We start from the raw sequence: 21,313 nt of genomic DNA, 5'->3' as shown, positions 1-21,313 counted from the left end.
AGCGGCAACCTGTGCGGCATTTTGCGGCCAGAGCGGCACAGCTCTGGGCTCTTATATCGTGTCCCGTCTGCCGTAACCCCTTCCAGGCACGGTAGCTGTGCCGCTTGACGGGGTCCCTTGCTCGGCACGGCCGCCGACTGATCGACTGCTCGGGACAGTCATCGAGTATTCATGCTGAATAACAGCTGCAGTCCATCTTGTAAGATCTGACATTGCGGCTCGGTGGATATCATATCCCTTCATTGATGCTCGCTCTCGGGTCGTCGGCCGGCACTGCGTCCTACAGAGCCGCAACCTGGCCGTTCATCTCTCGGGGACTTTACGCCACCTCGCCGACCAGTTCAAGGCCGTACCGTCCGCGTGCCTTGAAATACGGAATGCCCATCTCCTCGGCTCCGTAACCCCCCCAGACGGCTTTCGGAGCCCTCCGGAACATCCCTCGTGGCCTGACTTTGGAATCTCGTCGGCCGCCATTGGACCTTGACCTTTGTTGCCATTTTACCCAAGTATCTGTACCCAGCAGGAAAAGACAGTGCAATGCCACCAAATCCTCCATCCTGCCTCCCACCAACGACACGACACCTTCTCTTCACTCGCTTCCCGAACGCCGCACGCAAATTGACCTGTCGCCTCATACGAGGAGCGCGAACCGAGGAGAAAAGAGACAGGGCAATCTGGTCAGCTTCTTGTCACTCACCTATGTACGGCCAACCCCGTCCCGCCATCAGATTCGATTGTTCGCATGGTCGGTCTGATTTGAGGCGCCAAAGATGACACCAAAGATCCTGTCGTCTTTTCTATCCGTCATTATCGAAAGCGCCTCTCGCAACCAGGCGTGGCCCGGCTGCTTCGCAATCTGATTCGCAACATCAACACCAAGCCATTTTGGATCCCCTGCAACCCGGCATATCTTTTGCCGTTGTTATCAACAACTTTAAGCAAAACCTCGAGTCATGCGCCATCTGAAGCCATGGTCCTACTCGTCGCCGCGATTAGCCACGTCCCTCGGGCGTCTTATGGCACAATGCCTTCTCATTCGCGGAGCCGCTCGCAGATGTCTCTTGGGATGCAATGGCCTTGTCCATAAACAAGTACCATTCCAACAAGCACAGTCGTCTCTGGTCACTTCAATGAGCGTTCTGGGAACTCTCCCTGCGCATCATAATTGACAGGACCGCTAAGCAGAGCCCACAAGGCAGAATGCGAGCCCACCACTGAGAGCGCCGGTTGTCAACACCAGCGTTGGTTGTCAACTCGGTAGCCATGAGAGGCGGGGTTTCCACACCCCTCCCCTCCCCCCAACCCCTATATCAAAAGCAGTCATGATACACCGGCTTCGAGCCAAGCTGACAGTGTCAGCCGACTTCCGGACCTGAAATGCAGCTACTGTCGGTTTCAACGGCTTGCGCCTTTAGTGATGACGAGCTAGAGCCTTGTCAGATGCGAGGGGACCAGAATAGAGGGTGACTATAGACCTCTCGCCAAGGATGGAGGGTGTCATGACCGACGCCTTCGCCTATCGAAAAAGCAAAGTGCGGAAACAACACCATGAGAAGTTGGGCATCGTACCGAGCTTCTCGCGAGGGAAACCATCGATGCCCTCTCTCTCCTTGTCGCTAGTTCTCTCTCCATGTTGGCCCTCGAAAGTGCCAAGTGTGGTCTGGACTAGACTGCGGCTTATTTCCCCTCTCCTCTCCGTCCTCGGCAGGCTCATCTGGGACATGATCTGCACCTCGATGGCTGGAAAGCTGATCTGCAATAGCGCCGCTGGATGGCTTGCACCTCTAGATCGTCTCAAGGACGACGTTGTCTGCCACGCCTGCCTACCCGTATCCCTATGCAAGTCGCCCAACTTCGCTTGGATGCATGCCATCACCTAATGGGAACCAGTAGATCTGCCAAGACGCACTTTCTTTAGCATAGCCTGAGGGACTTGTTCGTACCCCTAGAGGCCATTCGAGACAGCAGCTCGCCAGAGACTTGGCCCAACCGTCGTGATAGTGACCTGCCATGCCCATCTACTTGCTTTATGTGGCTTTAGTTGACGCCGATCCCTGCGTATCTGCATGGCGTAACTCGCCATCACCATTGTGATGACGCCAGTCTCATCAATGCAGTGATGCAATTTCCAAATCCCATGTCGGTCCTCAAGACGTGGGGGAGCACCTCCAGAAAGCTGCAGCTTCCGGCGTCATCATGATCCAGCCGCAACGTGGGGATACAGTAACGAGGAGACCGCCACCGCCAGCCGCCGCAACTTCAACAATGGCAGCGGCTGCATTGTACTGAACCAATGCTAGGTGCTGTGCAGAGTATGGGGTTCTAACTTGGCGCTCCTGCGCTGCGACATGTCTCAGAAGCCCCAAGCTGCAGGGCAAGCTGATAGCCTTTTAGCAGGTTTCAATGCACCTGGAGACACGGACAATAGCCTCAAGGCTATTGCAGTAGAGAGTGGAGGGGGACAAGTCGAAAAAAGGCCACTGATGCTTCACCCACATGGAAGCGAAGTGTAGACTGTTAGCTCACTGTTGATTGGTACTCCCACAGTTAGGACGCACTGTACCATCGAGAGAGACCGTGTCGAGGTAGCGAGCTGCGAGAGGCTCAATCGAGTGCCTGCATCCAAACGGATCCGATTTGAGCTGCGTTATTCCCTTGGGTCTTGGTTGGTTGTCCAGGTCCCATCCCTCGCAGCCGCAGCCGCAGCCTCCGCTCGTCGTTCGTTTGTTGATCTATGGTCACGAGACCAACCTCCAAACGTCCTGTAGCCTCTGGTTTTGCTGCGAGCTCGGGCATGGTCCTTCTGAAGATTGGAAAGTGATTGGAAAGCGGGCGAACCGGTTCAGATTCCGTGTTAACCAAAAGGCGCCGTAAATTAGCCCCCGAGTTAATTCCCTCGGGAAGCGATACCCATTCAGTGGCTCCCTCCACCTCAGAGACGGCGTCGTCGAGACCTCGTCCTCGAGGAATCAGCGTGCACGCGATTACGGTATGGCTGACATATCGCTGTCCTGTTGTGGAATGGGCGACCTGGCAGCGACTTGGCGCTTTGTTCCATGACGCTTCTGCGCCCACTTTTGGATCCCAAGTGTCTTTGTGCCCTTGAATCCTCCCGAGTCCAGCCTACTTGAGTTTTCAGCCGGACTAGCCTCGGTGGAGACCTGGACGGGGCCGTGAGGCTCGAGGATGGGAGTGGCGTACCTGGATCGGTTTAACAAGATCTCTAAGAGGGCCAGTTCTGCGCTCAAACAATGAGAGGACGCTACTGTAACTGTGGCATGAGTCAGGCAGCTCATGCTGCACGAGGCGGAGGACAATCTCCACTCATCAGCGGTCGGAGACAAGACGGACAGGAGATTCCTTGCGGCCGAGGGAGGCATGCTTGAACGGAGACTGCCCAAATGCGGTTGTAAATTAATAAGTCTCCTGGATAAGTGACGTTTGAGATTCTGGTGCTGCTGCCTCGAGCGCTCGGCGATAACCGCCCAGGACACCAACCAAGCGCCCATTATGTCTGGACTGTGCTTCTAATGCTGGCTGGCTGGCTGGCTGGCTGGGCAGCTGGGGTAATGGCCAGGACGGGGGGTTCGATGGGCTGCCGTTCCTTGGAAGGCGACCAGCAAGTCCCATATCCCCAAGCACAAGCCCCAAGGTCCCCAGGTCGCGGAGATCAAGGATCATCAAGTGACTGCTTATACAGTCATGAGAGGCCGCCACTCGTGACAAGAACCGCCAGCCGCCAACCGCTTCGTGTCGCCCCTGTTGTGCTTTGTCGTGCGGCATACCTACTTGAGTATGATCATCCGGGACTTTATGACAATCCTCACGGCGGCAGCACCAGGCCAGTGGAACTGTCTATGACTGGATTAAGATCCGGCAGTGTCAATGGACCCAAGGGGCACCTGCTCCGTGTTGAATGCTCCGCAGCCTCCGTATTCTCCGAGATTGGAATGCTTGTGTTCAGCCCCGGGGCCTCCGCCATGTTTCTCACGGGAAGCTTCTGTGGAGAGCTCTATTCCCAGGGTGGCGGGGCGGCGTTGGAGGGGTCCTGACCATGTGAAGGCGTCCAGATGATGATTGCTTTTCTGGCTCTGGTCTGGGCCTCTCTTCTTTTTCGCTGCGAGAGCCGCGGCTAAGGTATTCGGTCAGCAGCTGAAGCGTCGCTTAGTTACCTTGTTCCTCTCTCTGCCCATGGGATGGGCCCCAGAACCCTGCCGCCCGCACTCCTCATGAGCTTTGCGAGCAATGGTGGGGTAAAGTGATCGGATGGCCGCAGGAGGACGTGAGAGACTCCTCGATTCAGTATATCGATCGTGGGTTGGGACTGCAGATGTGAACAAATGCCGCTATAATCGCTCAAGGATGGGCTGACTTGGTGTGATGGATTTTCTAGGATGCTTCCAAGTTGCATCCCATCTCGATGCTGGACCAGCAGGCAGGAGGGAAGTGAGGCAGGCACGACCGTCGTTGTCTCTTTCCCCTGGGGTCGCTCGAACCTAGATCCTAGATCCTAGCTGAGAGTTGAAGTCCGAACCGAGCTAACATCTCGTCCCAACCAAGGCCAAAAGGTACCAAGATCTTGAACGGGTATTTTCTGTCGCATCTATCCCGAGTCCCGATTCCCGAACCCTCAGATCACAATGACCGAGATGTGTGTTGCGCTGCCTCACGGTGTGTTACATCCACGGGTTACAGCACGTTGAGACCACGTTGTGATGTCGGCTTGCTAGCGTTAACGCTTTCAGTACGTACAGTACGGTACAGTCCAAGTCGGACCATTCATGCACGAAGCGCAGAGGCGCAAAGTACCCGGTGTTGTTGGGTGCATCTCGTCCGTAACTTTCGGCCGGATATCGATGTTGGGCCAAATGAAAATTTGTTGACGTAAACCTCCTGTATGACCCACGTTTTGGGTTCAGCTTAACGCGCAAATCCCAACCAGAAGCAGCCAAGCAACCTTGGAGGGCCAATGGAACCGGCATGGGAACCAGATACACCATCTGGGGCTTTGCACTAGTCGAAACGTGGTGTTCCCATGTGTTGCTAAAAGGGCAGAGGGACAGGAGGCCTTCCTTGAAGCTCCCTCGGCTTGGCCAACGAGCGGACAGACGCATGTCATCAGTGCCATCCGTCGGTCTTGGTAGTCGAGATATGATAGGGATGTGATTATTCTTGGCACTGCAATTCCGTGATCGGCTTCCGATAATGACATTACTTTCTAGTATCAGCCATGGGTAGGGAATGGCCAAGTACCCCCTCAGACACAACTCAGCTGTTGTTGGAGGAGAAGGTGGCCTAGGAAATGGACTCTGGAGGGATTTTGATACCGAGAAGTTGTGTAGGCACTTCCATATAGTCGGTTTGTAGAAAGAGGAGCGAATCTTGATATGTAGATCAACTCACGGTGATGCTGTATTCTGGCGTTGAGAGCATGTTCTATCTCCCGCTCCATCTTGGTTCCAAATGACTCGAGCATGAACCGGGAAGATGGCGTCGAGACGTTAGGCAAGGACGCAACTTTGAGCCATGGTCTGCCTTCTTTTAGTTGCTTACTTTGCTCATGATATCGCTTGTCTCCAATCGTTTATCCGTCCATACCAGAGCTTCGCTGCATCAGCTACTCCAGGCCCACTTGTCCCACTGGTGATCGCCTTTTCTCTTGTCGCTGCCCACGTTGTTTTGCTTTTGGAACAACAGGCCGGCCTCTTCTGATGAGCTTCTAGCGCCGCATTGACTCCAGTCCTAGAAGCCTTTAAGGCGCCGTGGCGCTCCAGGCGCCCACTCGCCTTGCCAGCAGGGCGATACCCGTCCATAATTAATTCCGTGCCTCTTACCGACCGCTACTGTACGTGACGGAACGGAACCTGGACGAGAGGAGAGGCCAGATGAAAGGCAGCTGCTGATCCCAGTGCCGCCGGTCGTTTCCACGTTTTGGCTGCTCGCCGATCGATCCCCGATGCTCGGAGGGCTCGAGCTTCGCTTTCATTTCCTCGTGAATGCATCATATGCCTTCATTGCCACGGCCCGGCAAATGGTTTCCCATGCATCCAGAGAGTCGAATGCCCTTGCGCAAACAGGCAATTGAGTACTTCTTGGCAATGGCTGTGGATCTCTGTTGATCCACTCAGCTTCCTCCATTGGATTCTCTTCTCTCCACTGGCTCGTGGTTGCAGCTCCAGTTCAAGGTCCATGTCGGCACTAGAAGGGAGGTCCTAGCCAGCATGAGCATCATCATAGGCTCTGGCACCGAGTTTCGAGGCTGCTCGGCCCATGTCCATGGGCTGTAGCCGGCCGTGTCGTCTCGAAAACAGGTTCTTGGTCCCATCTCCAAAAGAAGCACGGTATCTGCACGAGCTCGACCACTCGCCTAGGTATGCCTTCAGTTAGAAACAGCCAATGGACGAACAGACCAGCCAGTGCACCAAACACAACCTACACTCACCGCAAGTAATGCCACCTGCAGCCCGAGGGTAATGAGATGGATCTCGGCCTCCCACGTTGGCTTCGAGGATCTATAGTTAGGACTCGACTCATGCACTAGCATTATCCCCAAGGCGTGCGGTGAGTGACTCGTGGCCTGCCGCAGGTACCGCAGGAAACCTCCCCCATTCACAGAGATTCCAACACGAGAGCCTGGCGGAGGGGCAGCTCTCCCAAGGACAGGATTAGCGCCCCAAGCTCTCAGAACGGCATCTGCCGGTGTTGCAACAGTTAGAGTGCTTCTGGAACTTGTAATGAAACCCCACTTTCACTCACACTCGTCGTTTGTGAAAGCGCACAACTGAGGTTGACAGGCGGCACAAAGCTCAATTGATAGCAGAGATGACAGGCGGCAACTGAAGGTTGGACACCGTAGGTACCCATGCATACAGCCCGACTCGTAGGAGGCATCGTTTTGTGGTTGACCTGCAGCGCTGAGCTGGGAGGTACTGAAGCAAAGTACCTCCAGTCAGCTCTTGGTACCTGCCACCTGCCACCTGCCATCTTTCTGCCATGGAGCGCGCCTGCTTCTCTTGCCTTACAAGCATAGGACGCGGGCCCCCACACCAGCCGCCGATGCCCTGGTTGATTCACCCAATCCTCCTCCTCCAAGTTATCAACCCTTGATCCATGCCATGTCTTGATCCCTGGCTGGCATGTTTCTTCTCTTGTTCGTCTTCGGTGCAGTACCTACAGTACGTACCGCGTCACCCGTCATCCGTGATCCATGAACCATCACCTGCGCCTTCTGCTGGGGACCGAGACCTGGACCCTTAATGCTGCTACGCCTGAACCATCCTGGACCTGGGGAAGACAGGACCCCAGCAGCGGAAAAAGCATGCAGCATTGATGTATGTATCGGATTGGGCTATCCAGGGACAGCGCCATCATCAATGGTAGAAAGACCGTTGACCAGGGATAGGCAGAAACCCAGCCAACACCTTCCGATCGTCGTCCAGACTAAAAGGTACCACTACGTAGTGGTTGGGTGGTTGAACTGGGTCAAGACAACTGCGGGATGGGCCATTACCTTGACGTTCACTCGTCACCTCTCGATTCCAGATCTATCTATGCCCACACGCTATATTATCTTGTACCGACCAGGTTATCCTCGTCTGCTCTCTGGCCATCCTGGCTGACCCTAAGTTCTGGTCCTCTTGACGGCTCAAACGTTGTTGAGTTGCCCAGGCCGTGGTAATGCCGCGCTCATGTTGACAGCTTTCACCCATCATACACATATCACGCATTCCTCTGTCTGCACTGCGGTGCATCAGTCTTCTTAAGCGCATACGTCGGATTTTCTAACCAACCGTGTCGGACGAAAGCGAGGAGCAGGAACCCGGACTGCCTGTCTTGCGTCACCAGCCGAACGCTCACTTACACCACCTCAGGCATCATTCTTCCACGCAGGAAGCTCCTGGTGTGCTACGGACCACGCATTAACACACATCGTTCAGGAAGAGTTTAGGACCCGAGCACAGAGCCCCGAGTACTCTCTGTGAATAGGTAGATGCAACAGTAAAGTTCTGTGGTAACTCTGCGGCATAGTCTGCTGCTGAACGGAGGGAGGACCCCAAAAAGCGGCAGAGCCAGGCTGCCTGCACGGGTTCATGTTGACAACCTAAACATCAGCCTTCTTTTCTTTGACTCATTCTGTCCGAAATTCACTTTGGGGCACCGACATACTGCTCGAATAAAAAGGACATTGATTCCTGCTGGCTTCCCGTTCGCGTCAAAGACGATATTCAACCTTTGGAGTCCCTGTTGAACGGCTGCAGTCCAACACAGCACCAGCACTGCCCTAAAAGTGGTGGTCTGGGATCCCTGACACAAAATCCGCCAAGCCAACCACACCGTCTCGACGGAACCGTCGACGCAGCGAACAGCAGAGCACAGCAGCACCTCGGCGCAAAGGTACCTGGGAATAGTGCCCTACATTTGACTGACTAGTTCGTGAGGTACCTCCCGACTGCTAGCTGGCTGTCTTACTGACCGACGGCTCATCAGCTACTATTCACCTTGAGTTGAGTTGTCTCGACGTCGAGAGTTCTGTGCTCTAACACGCAGAGGCCCATCTCGACAAGAACAACGTCATCCCTACCCTCACATCCTTAGCAGAGGTATCGCCAAGAAGATGCGGACGTCACTCTTGTGGTTCCAGAACTCAAACGACACGACGAAGGCCCAGGAGCCGCGTGCGTCGACCTCCACCAGCATGTGGGCACCCAGACTCCCACCCGCCCTCGCCCCCTCGGCCGCCGCCCCCGCCGCCACCGCTAACGCCTGGTACAACCGTGCCTGTGACTCGAGCCACTTCGCCGACGCCGTTGCTGCTTACCCTGACTCTCCAGGGTCGCCCATCTACTCGAGCTCGCTGACGCAGTCGCCGTCGCCCCAGCCGGAGACCCCTACCACGGACCATTTCCCGACCGGAGCTGACGCTAACACTGCCTCTGGTGCCGCTACTGCTGCCTCTGGCTCTGCGAACGGGACTATTACTACTGCTGAGGCTGCTACTTATCTTGCTGCCAGCCCTTCTGCTTTCGGTTACACTTCCTCCCCAACTATCCCCATCCCCATCACCACCAAGAAGTCGACCTTCGCCGGCCACTCTATCTGGTCGCCTCCGAATACCAGCAACCCCTTCGCTATACCCGATTCTACTTTCGTCGACCGTCATCGCGTCGACCACACCGACCAAATGACCACCGGACCATCCCTCGACCCTTCCATGGGCCGCCGGGACTCTTTTGTCAGCGCCGGCCCAAAGCCCATATCGATGAACAATCCGAATCGCGACAATGCGAACCGTAACCGAAGAGAATCTCTCGCCGGCAGCCTCATGGGTGGCATGAGCTGGGGCGGCATGTCCTTTGGCAGCTTCGTTAGAGACGAGTAAGTTGTTCCTACTCACGTTCCTTCACCCTGCCCTCGCCCTCCGATCATTGCCCTACTTCGGCTTCTCAGCGCCGCTCTCGGGGACTCATCGTCCGACCACCAAGCTTTCTCTACTCTACTACATCCTTTCCACCGACGCGAGACAGCATGGTTTGTAGCGGTGGGCGGGCTCATTCGTCTGGCCGCTTGTGACTACACCCCGCCATTCGCACACAAAATCGGTCGTCTGGATTCTTTCCTGCGGCGAGCCATTTTGGGCTTTGGGCTCCGTCCCTGCCCGGTGGGCTAGATGCATGCGCTATCCCTACGAGACCTATGCGCCCTCCCGCCTGAGCTAGTAGCCCTCGTTTCGTTGAGCACTCTTTACTGACATAATGGGTCTGCAGTATCATGATGCAAGGCACCTCTCCATTCGGTACCCACCAGTCACCGAGCTTCCATTCGTCTTCATACCTGCCCAAGCTAGAAGCCAACTTTATGCGAGATTTCACCTGTTGCGGCAAGATTCTACCCAACCTTCATGATCTACTGCAGCACTACGAAGAAGCACATACACAACCCAGCCCCAATACAGCGCGGAACAATGCATTCTCTCAGTTTTCTCAAATGGGCATGCCCGGTGCCCCACGAATGTCTACTTCCCGAGCCAACTCGGCAGCACCGGGCCACGGCAACACGCAGCCCTCGTCCGCACAGCTGGGACAACAGAACAGGGCTCCCGGCTCAGCCATGCAGATGATGGGCGGACAGCAGAGTGCCCACGATGCGCACATGGGTTCCACCATGACATCGAATTTGAACGATGATATGGACGCCGTGGCGGACATGGAGATGGATGATGCTGTGGGCACCATGGAGATGGACGATAGCCAGCGGATGCATCAGACGAGACAGCTCTTCGGCCAACAGCAAAGACCTCAGCTCAACATGAACACCTCTGGCCTCACCCAGGGCCTGCGAACCTCTCAACCACCAACACCAGCGGCCGCAAGTTTCGGCCTGCAGAACAACCCCACTGTCTCCTCTGTCAACACCCCATCACTCACCACACAGGGACAAGTGATCCGGGGCCAGCAGGTGGATCTGGACGAGGATCTTCCTGGTATGCCCATGGGCGGTAACACGAATGACATTGGCGATATGAACTTTGGTGGCAACCAGAATAACAACGACTCCAACTTCTGCATCAACGACCCCGGCAAGCATCTGTTTAGCCCCAACGGCACCTTCCCGGCCGCCAACCGCACAATCCAGGCGCAGCTGGCTCAGCTGGGTCTCAACCAAGCTCAACTGAACGACCCGGCTGCCAACAAGCTTCTTATGCAACGTCTGCAGAGTATGATGATGCCCGAGGAACACAAGCCCTTCAAGTGCCCTGTAATTGGTTGCGAAAAGGCATACAAAAACCAGAACGGCCTCAAGTAAGTTGCCCTCACTATTGGAGATGACCAAGAAGGGTCTCTCCACCGGCCAATCTGCATACTGACAGGGTTGCAGGTACCACAAGACACATGGTCACCAAACACAGCAGTTGCACGAGAATGGAGACGGTACCTTTTCCATCGTCAACCCTGAGACCAGTGCTCCTTACCCCGGAACATTGGGCATGGAGAAAGAGAAGCCGTTCAGCTGTGAAACCTGCGGCAAGCGTTACAAGAACCTTAACGGCTTGAAATACGTGCGTTATACAGAACCCCCTTGTTGACATATGGATATATACTGACGCATTCCAACAGCACAAGGCCCATTCTCTGCCGTGCAATCCGGACTTTAAGCTCCAAGCTCTTGCAGCTGGTATGAACCTTCCAGGAATAGGCGAAGACCAGATGATGCAATAAGAACGGCCCATCTGACATTGAGGGACCCCATCCAACGTGATTGCGAGCAGAATCGCTTATGAAGGGCACAACTTGGATACTTGGCGCCTTGAGCTGGACCGGCGCTCAAGGCCCTGCCCACCTACACACTTGGATGAACGAAATCACTCTTTAAGGAACCAACCCAACTCGAGCATGACGCCGGCTCACTCTTTGGACCCGTGCCGGATCACGAGGTCAACATCATGCTGCGTCACTTTCGTCTTTTCTTGTCAATACCCCTTTGGACCTTTGCTTGATTTTTATGCCCCCGATTGATAGCATTTTGCAAAGGCGTTAAGGTACCTGTTATCAGGATGCTTGCAGCTCTAGTCACCGGAAACGACAGAGATGGAGATTGTCTTCGGCCTCAAGGCTGTCGAGTCTCAACCCCAAAAGTTTGATGTTTGTTTGTTTATATGCACTTGCCTCCCTTACTCTTCTTTAATGGTTTGTTCTGCCCATCTGAACGTCTGACTTTCAACCAACGCCTCTCATTCTTTTCTCTCTTATGGGTCTTTATCTGTCCGGTGCCTCCTCTATCCTCTTGAGCCTGGCTTTCACTCTGTCGGTGTCACTCCCGGACTAGCAAACACCCATACAGGATCAGAGACGATTGGCACCGGATGAATTACGTCGATCAACCTGGGCCTATTTCTTTTCGGTGCTTCTTGGAGATGGCCCTATACTTGGACATTGTTGCCTCTTTTGCCTGGGCCTTTGGTCCTTCCTTGTCCATGACAAGCTGGTGGCTGAGTTATGTTGAAAAAGTTGTTGAATGCTTGCAAGCTAGACGACAGGTTGGGAAAACTGGCATTTACATGGATCCCCGGGAACGCCTTTGATGTTTACGCCTGCAAAAGAAAAGCTCGGTGGTTTTTTTTGTTTTGTTCTGTTTAGCTCATTATTTGATTTGCTGCTCCGCGTTGGACGCTGGGTCGTTGTTTTGTTGTCCAGTCTCACTCACTCATGGTGAGATGGTGGTTTTTGCAGTCGAGTCTCGCAATGTCTGTCATTACCGAGACAGGAATGGAATGAGGGTGGAAGGATGGAAAAAAGTGATGATGGAGTGGAAGCGAGAGAACGAAAAGCGAAGCCATGATGTATATAGACTGGGCAGCATGGCTCTGGCGTGGTGGGATTGACTTTACTGTTTGAGTTTACGTTTATGCAATAGATATCACGGAAGGCTTTGAATTGCATCGATTGTTTCTTTACCCTACTTGCCGCGATCCTTCTTCTCGCCTGTCCGTCGATAACTTGTGTCAATAGCCAATGCCGTCCACCTCGAAGTTGAGTTGTCTGTCTTCCATGTTAGAGGCGGATGACCTAACGTCATGTTCGTGATCGGCATGAGCTTTTCTGCAAACGGAACCAAGCTGAGAGCTATACTAACTTGTCATGCAAGTACTAACCTTGCCGGCTTTGGAAACAACTCCGTGCTGGGGTTGAGAAGCCCAGAAGGAAGACGTCACTTGAAGGGGAGTCACTTAGAGAACATGGTCGAACGAGTTTCCAATGAGAGCCAGCCGCTTCCTGTTATATCTATTTTGTAGGAGAAAAAAACATACACTTCATGACAGATACGACTACCAAACGCCTTGCGATGCTCCCAAAACAACAGCGAACAAAGCCCGGCCAACACCGCATTTGCCATGAGGAAAACCAACGTGACCCCTACATACTCCATATACCATCACACCATACCGTATCGTACCGTAAAGACATACCAGATGCAGCGTCCATGTGCCGGAAGCGCTGCGTGTGAGACAAAAAGCTTAGCTTACCTGCCCCGGAGTGAGACAGGAAGTGCCACTCCCGCCTGAACCCCCCTGCGTGTGTTAGGGGGTGACAAGAGACAATGCCAGTGACAGGGAAGCAAGGCACCGAGAGAAAAAAAAAGAGAGGAAACAAGAGAGAAGGAAATGGGGGCTCCAATGGCCGTCGTTTGCGTGACGTCGTCAAGATCGAGTGTTTCGTGAAACGTGGGGTGCAGAAGGTTTGCGTTTGTGGTTGGTGGGATAAAGTTATATCGGGCGTCTGATACGCATGGCACCGCTTGCATAGGGACGTCAGGTCATCTCCATGCCGTCTTCATCATCGGCCTCGGACTCGATCATCTGAGTGTGGTTGCTGCTGATGCTCTCCTTACGAGCAGAGTGGCTCATGTCGCCATACCGGCCATTCATATTGCCCCACTCGAGCTCCTCACCGCCGATAACACGGCCTTCCATGTCGATCTCCTGGGAGAGCTCGACGAGTGCGGTGCGAGGAAGCCTTAGGAAGCCCTGCGTGCGGACGATGCGGCCCCAATGCGTCATGCAGAAGCTCGCGGCACGCTTTCGAAGCCACTCCTCGTTGGCCAGGCCTGCACAATACCAGATGATACAGGCGTGGTCGACGTCGAGTTCTTTGGCGAGGCGATTTACGCAGAGCAGACGGAGATGGGGAATGTTGTAGATGTTGGACATGACTAGCAGGCCAGCCACGTCCGAGAGCGCAGTTGTCGCGTCGCTTTCGGCGTCTGATGTGCCGCGGATACTGTCCGTGTACAGGTAATAGAGGAAGGCCTTGACCACCGTATATGGCTCGGGGATGTGCATCTTCTTGGTGTGGAACTCGGCCATCTGCGCGTTGTACAGACGTGCAAAGTGTGGCCACCGCGCTTGTAGGATGAGCTTGTGCACATGGATGGGCTGAGATGTCGGCGCATCTGGTGAGAGCCAATTCTGGTCCTGGGACTGCCCATCGGCGCAAATGAGTCCAGAGCTGAGGGTCTCATCATCGTCGTACTCTCCAGCCAACGCAGTCACGACAAAGTCAGTACCACTCCCCGTCTCAGGGGGTTGGTTGAAGAGCTTTGCGAGATCCGAACCAAGACCTTTGGATGGTTGATCTGTTGCCCTTGTAAAGGCCGATGGCCTCGACTCTGCCCTGGGCTCCGGCGTCAAGTGATCGCCGAGGAAGCCGTATCTTCGAAGATCAATTTCCATGATGTCACTGTGATATGGGTTAGAGATACCGTTGCGAATGGTCCAAGAAGACCTGCTTACCTTAGATACTCTTCATAGCCATTGGGGCCCAAATCAGTTGTAGCAGGGTCAGTCGGGCACCCAAGCAGCCAGGCCTTGGTGCCATCTTCGTTCATAGTGCAGTAGTGCCAGCGATAGCCCGACTTGAAGATTTCTCGGCCTTCGGCGAGCTTTGTCCACCGAAGAGTCCCCAGGTCCAGGGCGGAGAGCGAGCATTCTCTCGGCGATATCGTAGCCGCAGGCGTCACAAAGTCGATGAGAGTTCCAGAGGAGTAGGCATGGTAATGTATGCCTGAACCTTGAGATGGAGTTGATGGACCAGACATAAACTTGAGCGCCGATATAGATCCAGGAGCGAGAGGTGCATATGACTTGAGCTGGAATGACGGAGGGTTCACTTGCGCCGTTCGAGAGTTTGCGGCGTATCCAGAGGCACCAACAGCTGTCGTCTGTGGCAGGGTATATGGCGGCCTTGGAGAGCCGCTTGCTCGAGTGGAAAGGGAGCTTCGATCGAAGATGCCGACCTGCGGCCTCGAATCGAACTGAGGGCTTCCTTTCAGATCCAGCCACCACAGGTCGCTGATCTTGTCCATGTCCTCACTAAGGCCCCCAAACACCCAGACTCTCTCGCCCCAGATGTATGCCGAGTGATCGAATCGTCCGACGAAGCGCCATGCCTTGGACCAAGTGAATGTCTTCAAGTCGAGGTAGCAAATGTCATCCAACACGTAGTTGTTCTGGCCCGTGATGCCTCCGATGATGAAGAGCTTGTCCTCGTGTAGGACGGCGGCGTGCCTCGCTCTGCCCTTGGGAATAGGACCTGACACTTGAGGCTGAGTCCAATGAGCGGTCTTGAGATCAAAGATGATCAGGTCGGACAGGTAGGTTCGATGTTCGTTCTCGCCGCCAAACACCAAGAGCTTGTTCCCTTGATACAGAGTCGCGGTATGTCCTGCACGCGATCAGTTAGTCCTACCCCGCGAACAAGCCTGAGGGGTGGCAGGCAACCTACCCATTCGAACTCCAGGAATGTCGCCATAGTTGTCAACGAGGTTCCACTGATGGCTCACAAGGTCCAGCCTGAGCACATGGTTGTAAACTTCATCGGTATACTGATCAAAACCACCAAAGGCGTAGATCTGGTTATTCCCACAGTACGTCACCGAGGCATTGACTAGGCAAGCGGGTCTCTGGCCTAGCGTGCGGGTGATCTTGGGCCGGTATCCATCTGCCACACTACGACCCTTTGCGGGCGAGTTGGGCATGATGTAGGTATTGCCGGACGAGGCAGCAGAGGTAGCAGACGGCGGCGTGGCCGTCTGGTGCAACTGAAGCGCTGTAGAGCTGGATGTCTGGCTTGCGACGCCGGCGGGTTGCGTTGATCCGGCGACAGGGGTAGGCCCGCCGAAGATGGAGGTCGGCACCTGGCCGGGGGTTGAAGGTTGAGCCATGGCGTAAATTGCAAAGTGTAAGCCGAGGGAGCGACGTGTGGCGCTACCTGCTCATGCCGCGACGTTGGGTTGTTGATGTGAAGGACAGACCAGCAGTCGGAGGGAGAAGACGAGGGATGAGGAGATGAAGGGAGCGTCGGCCGCGATACGGTCGGTGATGACGGGTTCGGTTCGTGGGTCGCCCGGTCGGTGAGGGAAGGGAAGTGGATGTCGAGTGGATGTGGATGGACGTGTGAGACGTGGGATGCGGTGATGCCTCGTCGAAGAGACCCTGGGCCTGGCCCGTTTCGGTACAGGGAAGAGAAATTTGAGTGGGTTCTTGCTGTGGCGCGGCGCAAGGCTCGTGGCTTGGCGTCGCCGTGATTGGTTCGGTTGCGTTTCCGGGGCGCGGAACGGATTTAGCTTCACTCCGACGTCACTTAAACTGGTTGCCCGGACAGACACATGGTGGGGCTCAAAGTAAATAAAAGACCTCGATGGCTTCACCTCTGGACAGCTTCTCTCTTCACTATCCACCACATTCCATCCGCTCTCCTCCTCACATCCTCTCTCATACCCATTGCTCACGCAAGCCTTGTGCTTCACTCTCAACCGCTCATCCACCGCTCTCCACAAGAATTTTTCAAAGTCAGCTAGATCTTATCGCCTTGGCCATCTGATCGCCCCTCCGACTTGGTTGCATCTTTGTGAAGGCGTCTTCTTCGATTTTATCGAACATTGATCCCAATAAAGAATACTAATCAACAGGAACCTTTAGCTAGTGTCTCTTGAAACTGCTTACATCACAGTCTTCACAATGGCTTCCGCAGCTGTGACGACCCCAATCAAGTCCCACAAGGGACTCTTCTCTGCCCGGACCGCTGGCGGACGGATGCCTTTGACTCCCTCTCCTCGTCAACAGACATCAACCACCAATGTCCCCGTCAACTTGAACTCGTCTCCCTTCACCCCCGAGCGACAGTCCAGCAACGACTTCAGGGTCAACGGCCGCTCCACCTATGGCGGCAACCTTATGTCTCACCTTGCCCGATCGACTTCCAAGGCTTCCCACCGGGATTCCCCCAAGTCCAACATCGCCCGAGGTGTTCAGACTCCCCGCAAGGCTCTCGAGCTGGGCGTTTCTGACTTCACTCTCACCGGTACCGGCAACAACACCAAGACCCCTTCCAGCACAAAGTCCAAGAAGAGCATCCGTGGCAAGCCCACCAAGACCACTCTCAACTACGGCGGTGACCGTTTCATCCCCAACCGTGGCGCCAGCTCAGCCATCGCCAACGCTGGCTCTGGCAAGCTGGACCTGTCTGACCGGCAACGATCTAAGAGCAGCAGCACTGACAGCTCCTCGGTTCTTTCCACTGCTGCTGACGAGGCCATGGCTGCTCTCGAGAACCTGAACATCAACGACGACGATGAGCCTGACTACTCCCGACCCTCTCCCAACACTGTTGCCTACCAAGACTCTCTGGCCAACGCTTGCGGTGTGAGCCTCAACACCCGTATCCTGGAGTTCAAGCCCGCCGCCCCTGAGTCTTCCAAGCCCATCGATCTGCGACAGCAGTACAACCGACCTCTCAAGTCTACCACCTCTAGCTCTGCCCAGCTGCGACGCCGCATTGCTACCGCTCCGGAGCGTGTCCTTGACGCCCCCGGCCTGGTCGACGACTACTACCTCAACCTTCTTGACTGGAGCTCCGGCAACCAGGTTGCCATTGGTCTTGAGCGCAACGTCTACGTCTGGTCTGCCGATGAGGGCAGTGTCAGCTGCCTGCTTGAGACCACTCCTGATACCTACGTCAGCAGTGTCAAGTGGTCTGGCGATGGTGCCTACGTCAGTGTTGGCCTCGGAACTGGTGAGGTCCAGATCTGGGATGTCGCCGAGGGCCAGAAGATCCGCAGCATGTTTGGTCATGAGACCCGTGTTGGTGTCATGGGCTGGAACAAGCACCTCCTCTCCACCGGTGCCCGCAGCGGCCTCGTCTTCAACCACGATGTCCGCATCGCCGAGCACAAGGTCGCTGAGCTTGTCTCTCACACTTCTGAGGTCTGTGGTCTTGAGTGGCGCTCCGATGGTGCTCAGCTCGCTACTGGCGGCAACGACAACCTCGTCTCCATCTGGGACGCTCGATCTCTGTCTGTTCCCAAGTTCACCAAGACCAACCACAAGGCTGCCGTCAAGGCTCTCGCCTGGTGCCCCTGGAACATGAACCTTCTCGCCACTGGCGGTGGTTCTTATGACCGTCACATCCACTTCTGGAACTCGACCTCTGGCGCTCGCGTCAACAGCATCGACACCGGCTCTCAGGTCACCTCCCTCCGCTGGAGCCCCCACCACCGCGAGATTGTCAGCTCGAGCGGTTTCCCCGACAACTCTCTCAGCATCTGGAGCTACCCTACTCTCGTCCGAACTGTCGAGATCCCCGCCCACGAGAGCCGAGTCCTCCACAGCTGCCTGAGCCCCGACGGCCAGATGCTGGCTACTGCTGGTAAGAACAGCTGCCAATCTATGAAGAAGACCCTTTGCTAACATGTCACTAGCTGCTGATGAGAGCCTGAAGTTCTGGAAGATCTTTGAGAAGAAGGCTGGTGCTTCCGCTGGCATTGGTGCCTCTGGTGCCTCCAGCAAGGCTTCCATGGCCAAGCAGATGACTATCCGATAAGCGCCAGTACCCACTGGGCCAGGTAGGTATGATCTTTCACTGGTATCTGGGTCTCTCTGGATTTTGAAGCACGGAGTTTGGGCGTTTGCCTGCCCTTGTACGCGTGGTACGAAAGTGCTTCTCCACGTAGAGACGAACGGAACGGAATGGTCATGACCCTTATGATGGAAGCCGACAAATTGGCACTTGTTTGTTGTTGGAGTTTTAGGAATCGTGTTGGCAATATTGGGATTGGGCGAATAGGCGCATTGAATTTTGTGTTTGGAATTGAAAATGCCAGGAGCATGGATTTGATTTAAATCGCGTTGATTGATTGTTGTGACATGATGAGCTTGGCTGAGGTTTCACTCTGAACCATGTTCTGTTGTGTAGGAAAGATGGCTGGGGACTGTCACATTCAGTAGATAGCTTGCCAAAAGACAGTGCATCGGTCATCATTACTTTATTCTTGCACATTGTGTATGCTTTCACTGAATGCCATGGCCCTGGAGTGAGGTGTGAGTGTGATGATGGCGCATTGCAGATGTAAGCCGTCGGCAATCCTGGATGGCTAGATAAGCCAGAACAGGCCGACAACTGGTTATAGAGACGAGCTATCCTCTCTCTTGGCCAGCTACTCACTCATCATCGACCGACTCACCCACGAGCTCATCAATCATTCCGACCCCTTCAATGGACTCAGACTTACACGTTTCAACCGTAAACAACGCAGCAGTGCGCGTCATGACTGTGTATGGCCTGTGATAGCGGCTGGTGGGGGCGGAGCCACGGATGTACCCTGAAAAGTTTCGAAACTCGCCCAGCCGGAGTTTAGATTATTCTAAGGCCAGACCCTGGAGAGATTACGCTCAACCTTAGCTTCGGGAGAGCCCCCTGGTTTGGCCCCCTCCCTCCCTTCAGGTTCCGTCTCGAATCCAAAGCCCAAACAAGCTACTTGTACCTTTTCCTTCTCCATCACCACCCATCAAAGCGAGTCTTTACCATGCTGTTCCGCACACGAGGGCTCGTCTTGGTAGGCGGCCTGATGACGCTGGTCCTCTTCTTCTTTTGGACCAGCAAGGCCCCTGGACCTGGCTACTACAGCGCCGGCGGCTTCCAGAACCACGGCTGGCCCGTGAAGGCCTCGCTCTGGCGAACCGACCAGGATGCGAGCTACCTCTGGAGCTCCGTCAAGGTCAATTATCCCCATTCCGCCTTCCAGCCGCTGCCTACCGCCGCCCCCATCAAGTACCCCAAGGTCCAGGCCACGTTCCCCGAGTTCACGGTGAGCGCCGCTGAGCTGCGCCGTGAGCGCCAGCAGGCAGTCAAGGAGACCTTTACACGATGCTGGAACGCGTACAAGAAGCACGCGTGGATGGCCGATGAGCTCAGCCCCGTGTCCGGAGGCCAGACCAATCCCTTTGGCGGCTGGGCCGCTACTCTGGTTGATTCGCTGGACTCGCTGTGGATTATGGACATGAAGGATGAGTTCAACGAGGCTGTTGCTGCTGCCGACGAGATCGACTTTACCAAGACGGATCTCAAGGAAGTCAACATTTTCGAGACAAACATTCGCTATCTCGGAGGCTTCCTCTCTGCTTTTGAGCTGAGCAATGACATGCGTCTGCTGCGCAAGGCCGTCCAGGTTGGCGAGATGATCTACAAGGCCTTTGACACACCCAACCACATGCCCATCACCCGCTGGAACTTCCATGCCGCCAAAGAGGGCAAGGACCAAATTGCTGGTGCTGGCGTTCTTCTCGCTGAGATTGGTAGCCTGTGCATGGAGCTTACAAAACTCTCACAGCTGACGGGCGACCCTAAATGGTTTGACGCGTCGCAGACCATCATGGACCTGTTGGCCGTGCAACAGGGCTCGACGATGCTCCCAGGCCAATGGCCTCTGGTTGTGGATGCTAAGAGCCAGGTCTTCAACCAAGGAAATACGTTTACCCTTGGCGCGATGGCAGACTCTGTGTATGAGTATCTACCCAAGATGGCCGCCATGATGGGTGGTCAGCTGCCCATCTACCAGACCATGTACGAGAAGGCTATGGACACGGTGCTGCAGCACAACCTGTTCCGGCCGATGACACCTGAGAACAAGGACATTCTTATCTCTGGGCAAATTCACGCCAAGAACAAGGACGGTCAAATTCAGCTTGAGTTGGAGAGCCAAGGCCAGCATTTGGTGTGTTTCCTTGGAGGCATGATGGCGCTGGGCGGACGACTGTTCAACCGTGAGCAGGACATTGACGCCGCCGTCAAGCTCACCAATGGCTGCATCTACACATACCAGGCGTTCCCGCACGGAATTATGCCTGAGACCTTTTACATGGTTCCCTGCGCCAGCCAAGAGGCGTGTGAATGGGATGAGAAGCGATGGAAGGAGGGCGTTCTCAAGGAGGCCAGGATCCAGGAAAGCGACACGGCACAGGTGGACGCCATTATCAAAGATGAGCATCTCCCCAAAGGTTTCACAAAGATTCCGGATCGCCGATACATCTTGCGCCCCGAGGCCATCGAGAGCGTCTTCATGCTTTACCGTGTGACGGGCAAGTCCGAGTTTGCTGAGCACGCGTGGACCATGTTCAAGGCTATCGAGGAGGCCACCAAGACGGAGCTGGCCAACACGGCTGTATGGGACGTGACGGTGCCTGACGAGAAGCCGCGCGAGGTGGACTCGATGGAGTCTTTCTGGATGGGCGAGACTCTCAAGTACTTCTACCTCATCTTCAGCAACCCAGATCTTATCAGTTTGGACGAGTATGTGTTCAACACCGAGGCACATCCTCTTAGGCGCTTGGTAGCCTAGATTTATTTACGAGACCAGCTGGGATTTCGTGGATTTACAGATCTTCAAGATTTACAAGATTTCCTTATTTATTTGTATTTAATTAGAATATGAACTGCGAGAGAACTCCAGACCAGGAGGTTGAGTGACCCAAGGCGAAGTCACG

At 54.9% G+C, this 21,313-nt stretch overlaps 3 protein-coding genes and 1 pseudogene across 4 annotated transcripts, besides 1 other annotated feature; 3 read left to right on the top strand and 1 right to left on the bottom strand.

The window, feature by feature from the left end:
* Positions 1-8,614: 8,614 nt before the first annotated feature.
* On the top strand, positions 8,615-11,216 carry NCS54_00145200 (C2H2-type domain-containing protein; the record flags this gene model as incomplete). The annotated part of the gene is made up of 4 exons (XM_053147078.1): positions 8,615-9,375; positions 9,765-10,799; positions 10,876-11,056; positions 11,115-11,216. The coding sequence occupies 4 exons, from the start codon at positions 8,615-8,617 to the stop codon at positions 11,214-11,216; spliced, it is 2,079 nt and encodes a 692-aa protein (XP_053003053.1).
* Positions 11,217-13,306: 2,090 nt separating this feature from the next.
* NCS54_00145100 (Hypothetical protein) lies at positions 13,307-15,717 on the bottom strand (the record flags this gene model as incomplete). Its single annotated transcript, XM_053147077.1, has 3 exons — positions 13,307-14,234; positions 14,288-15,218; positions 15,279-15,717. The coding sequence occupies 3 exons, from the start codon at positions 15,715-15,717 to the stop codon at positions 13,307-13,309; spliced, it is 2,298 nt and encodes a 765-aa protein (XP_053003052.1).
* A 757-nt stretch (positions 15,718-16,474) lies between these two features.
* Positions 16,475-18,374, top strand: NCS54_00145000 (annotated as a pseudogene). Its single transcript has 2 exons — positions 16,475-18,200; positions 18,253-18,374.
* Positions 16,475-18,374: a sequence feature.
* Positions 18,375-19,335: 961 nt separating this feature from the next.
* Positions 19,336-21,168, top strand: NCS54_00144900 (Alpha-1,2-Mannosidase; the record flags this gene model as incomplete). The annotated part of the gene is made up of 1 exon (XM_053147076.1): positions 19,336-21,168. The coding sequence occupies exon 1, from the start codon at positions 19,357-19,359 to the stop codon at positions 21,166-21,168; it is 1,812 nt and encodes a 603-aa protein (XP_053003051.1). The 5' UTR covers positions 19,336-19,356.
* Between the last annotated feature and the right edge of the window lie 145 nt (positions 21,169-21,313).

Source organism: Fusarium falciforme, chromosome 1, assembly GCF_026873545.1.
Source record: "Fusarium falciforme chromosome 1, complete sequence".
NCBI lineage: Eukaryota > Fungi > Ascomycota > Sordariomycetes > Hypocreales > Nectriaceae > Fusarium > Fusarium falciforme.
This window is presented reverse-complemented; position numbering and strand designations above follow the sequence as displayed.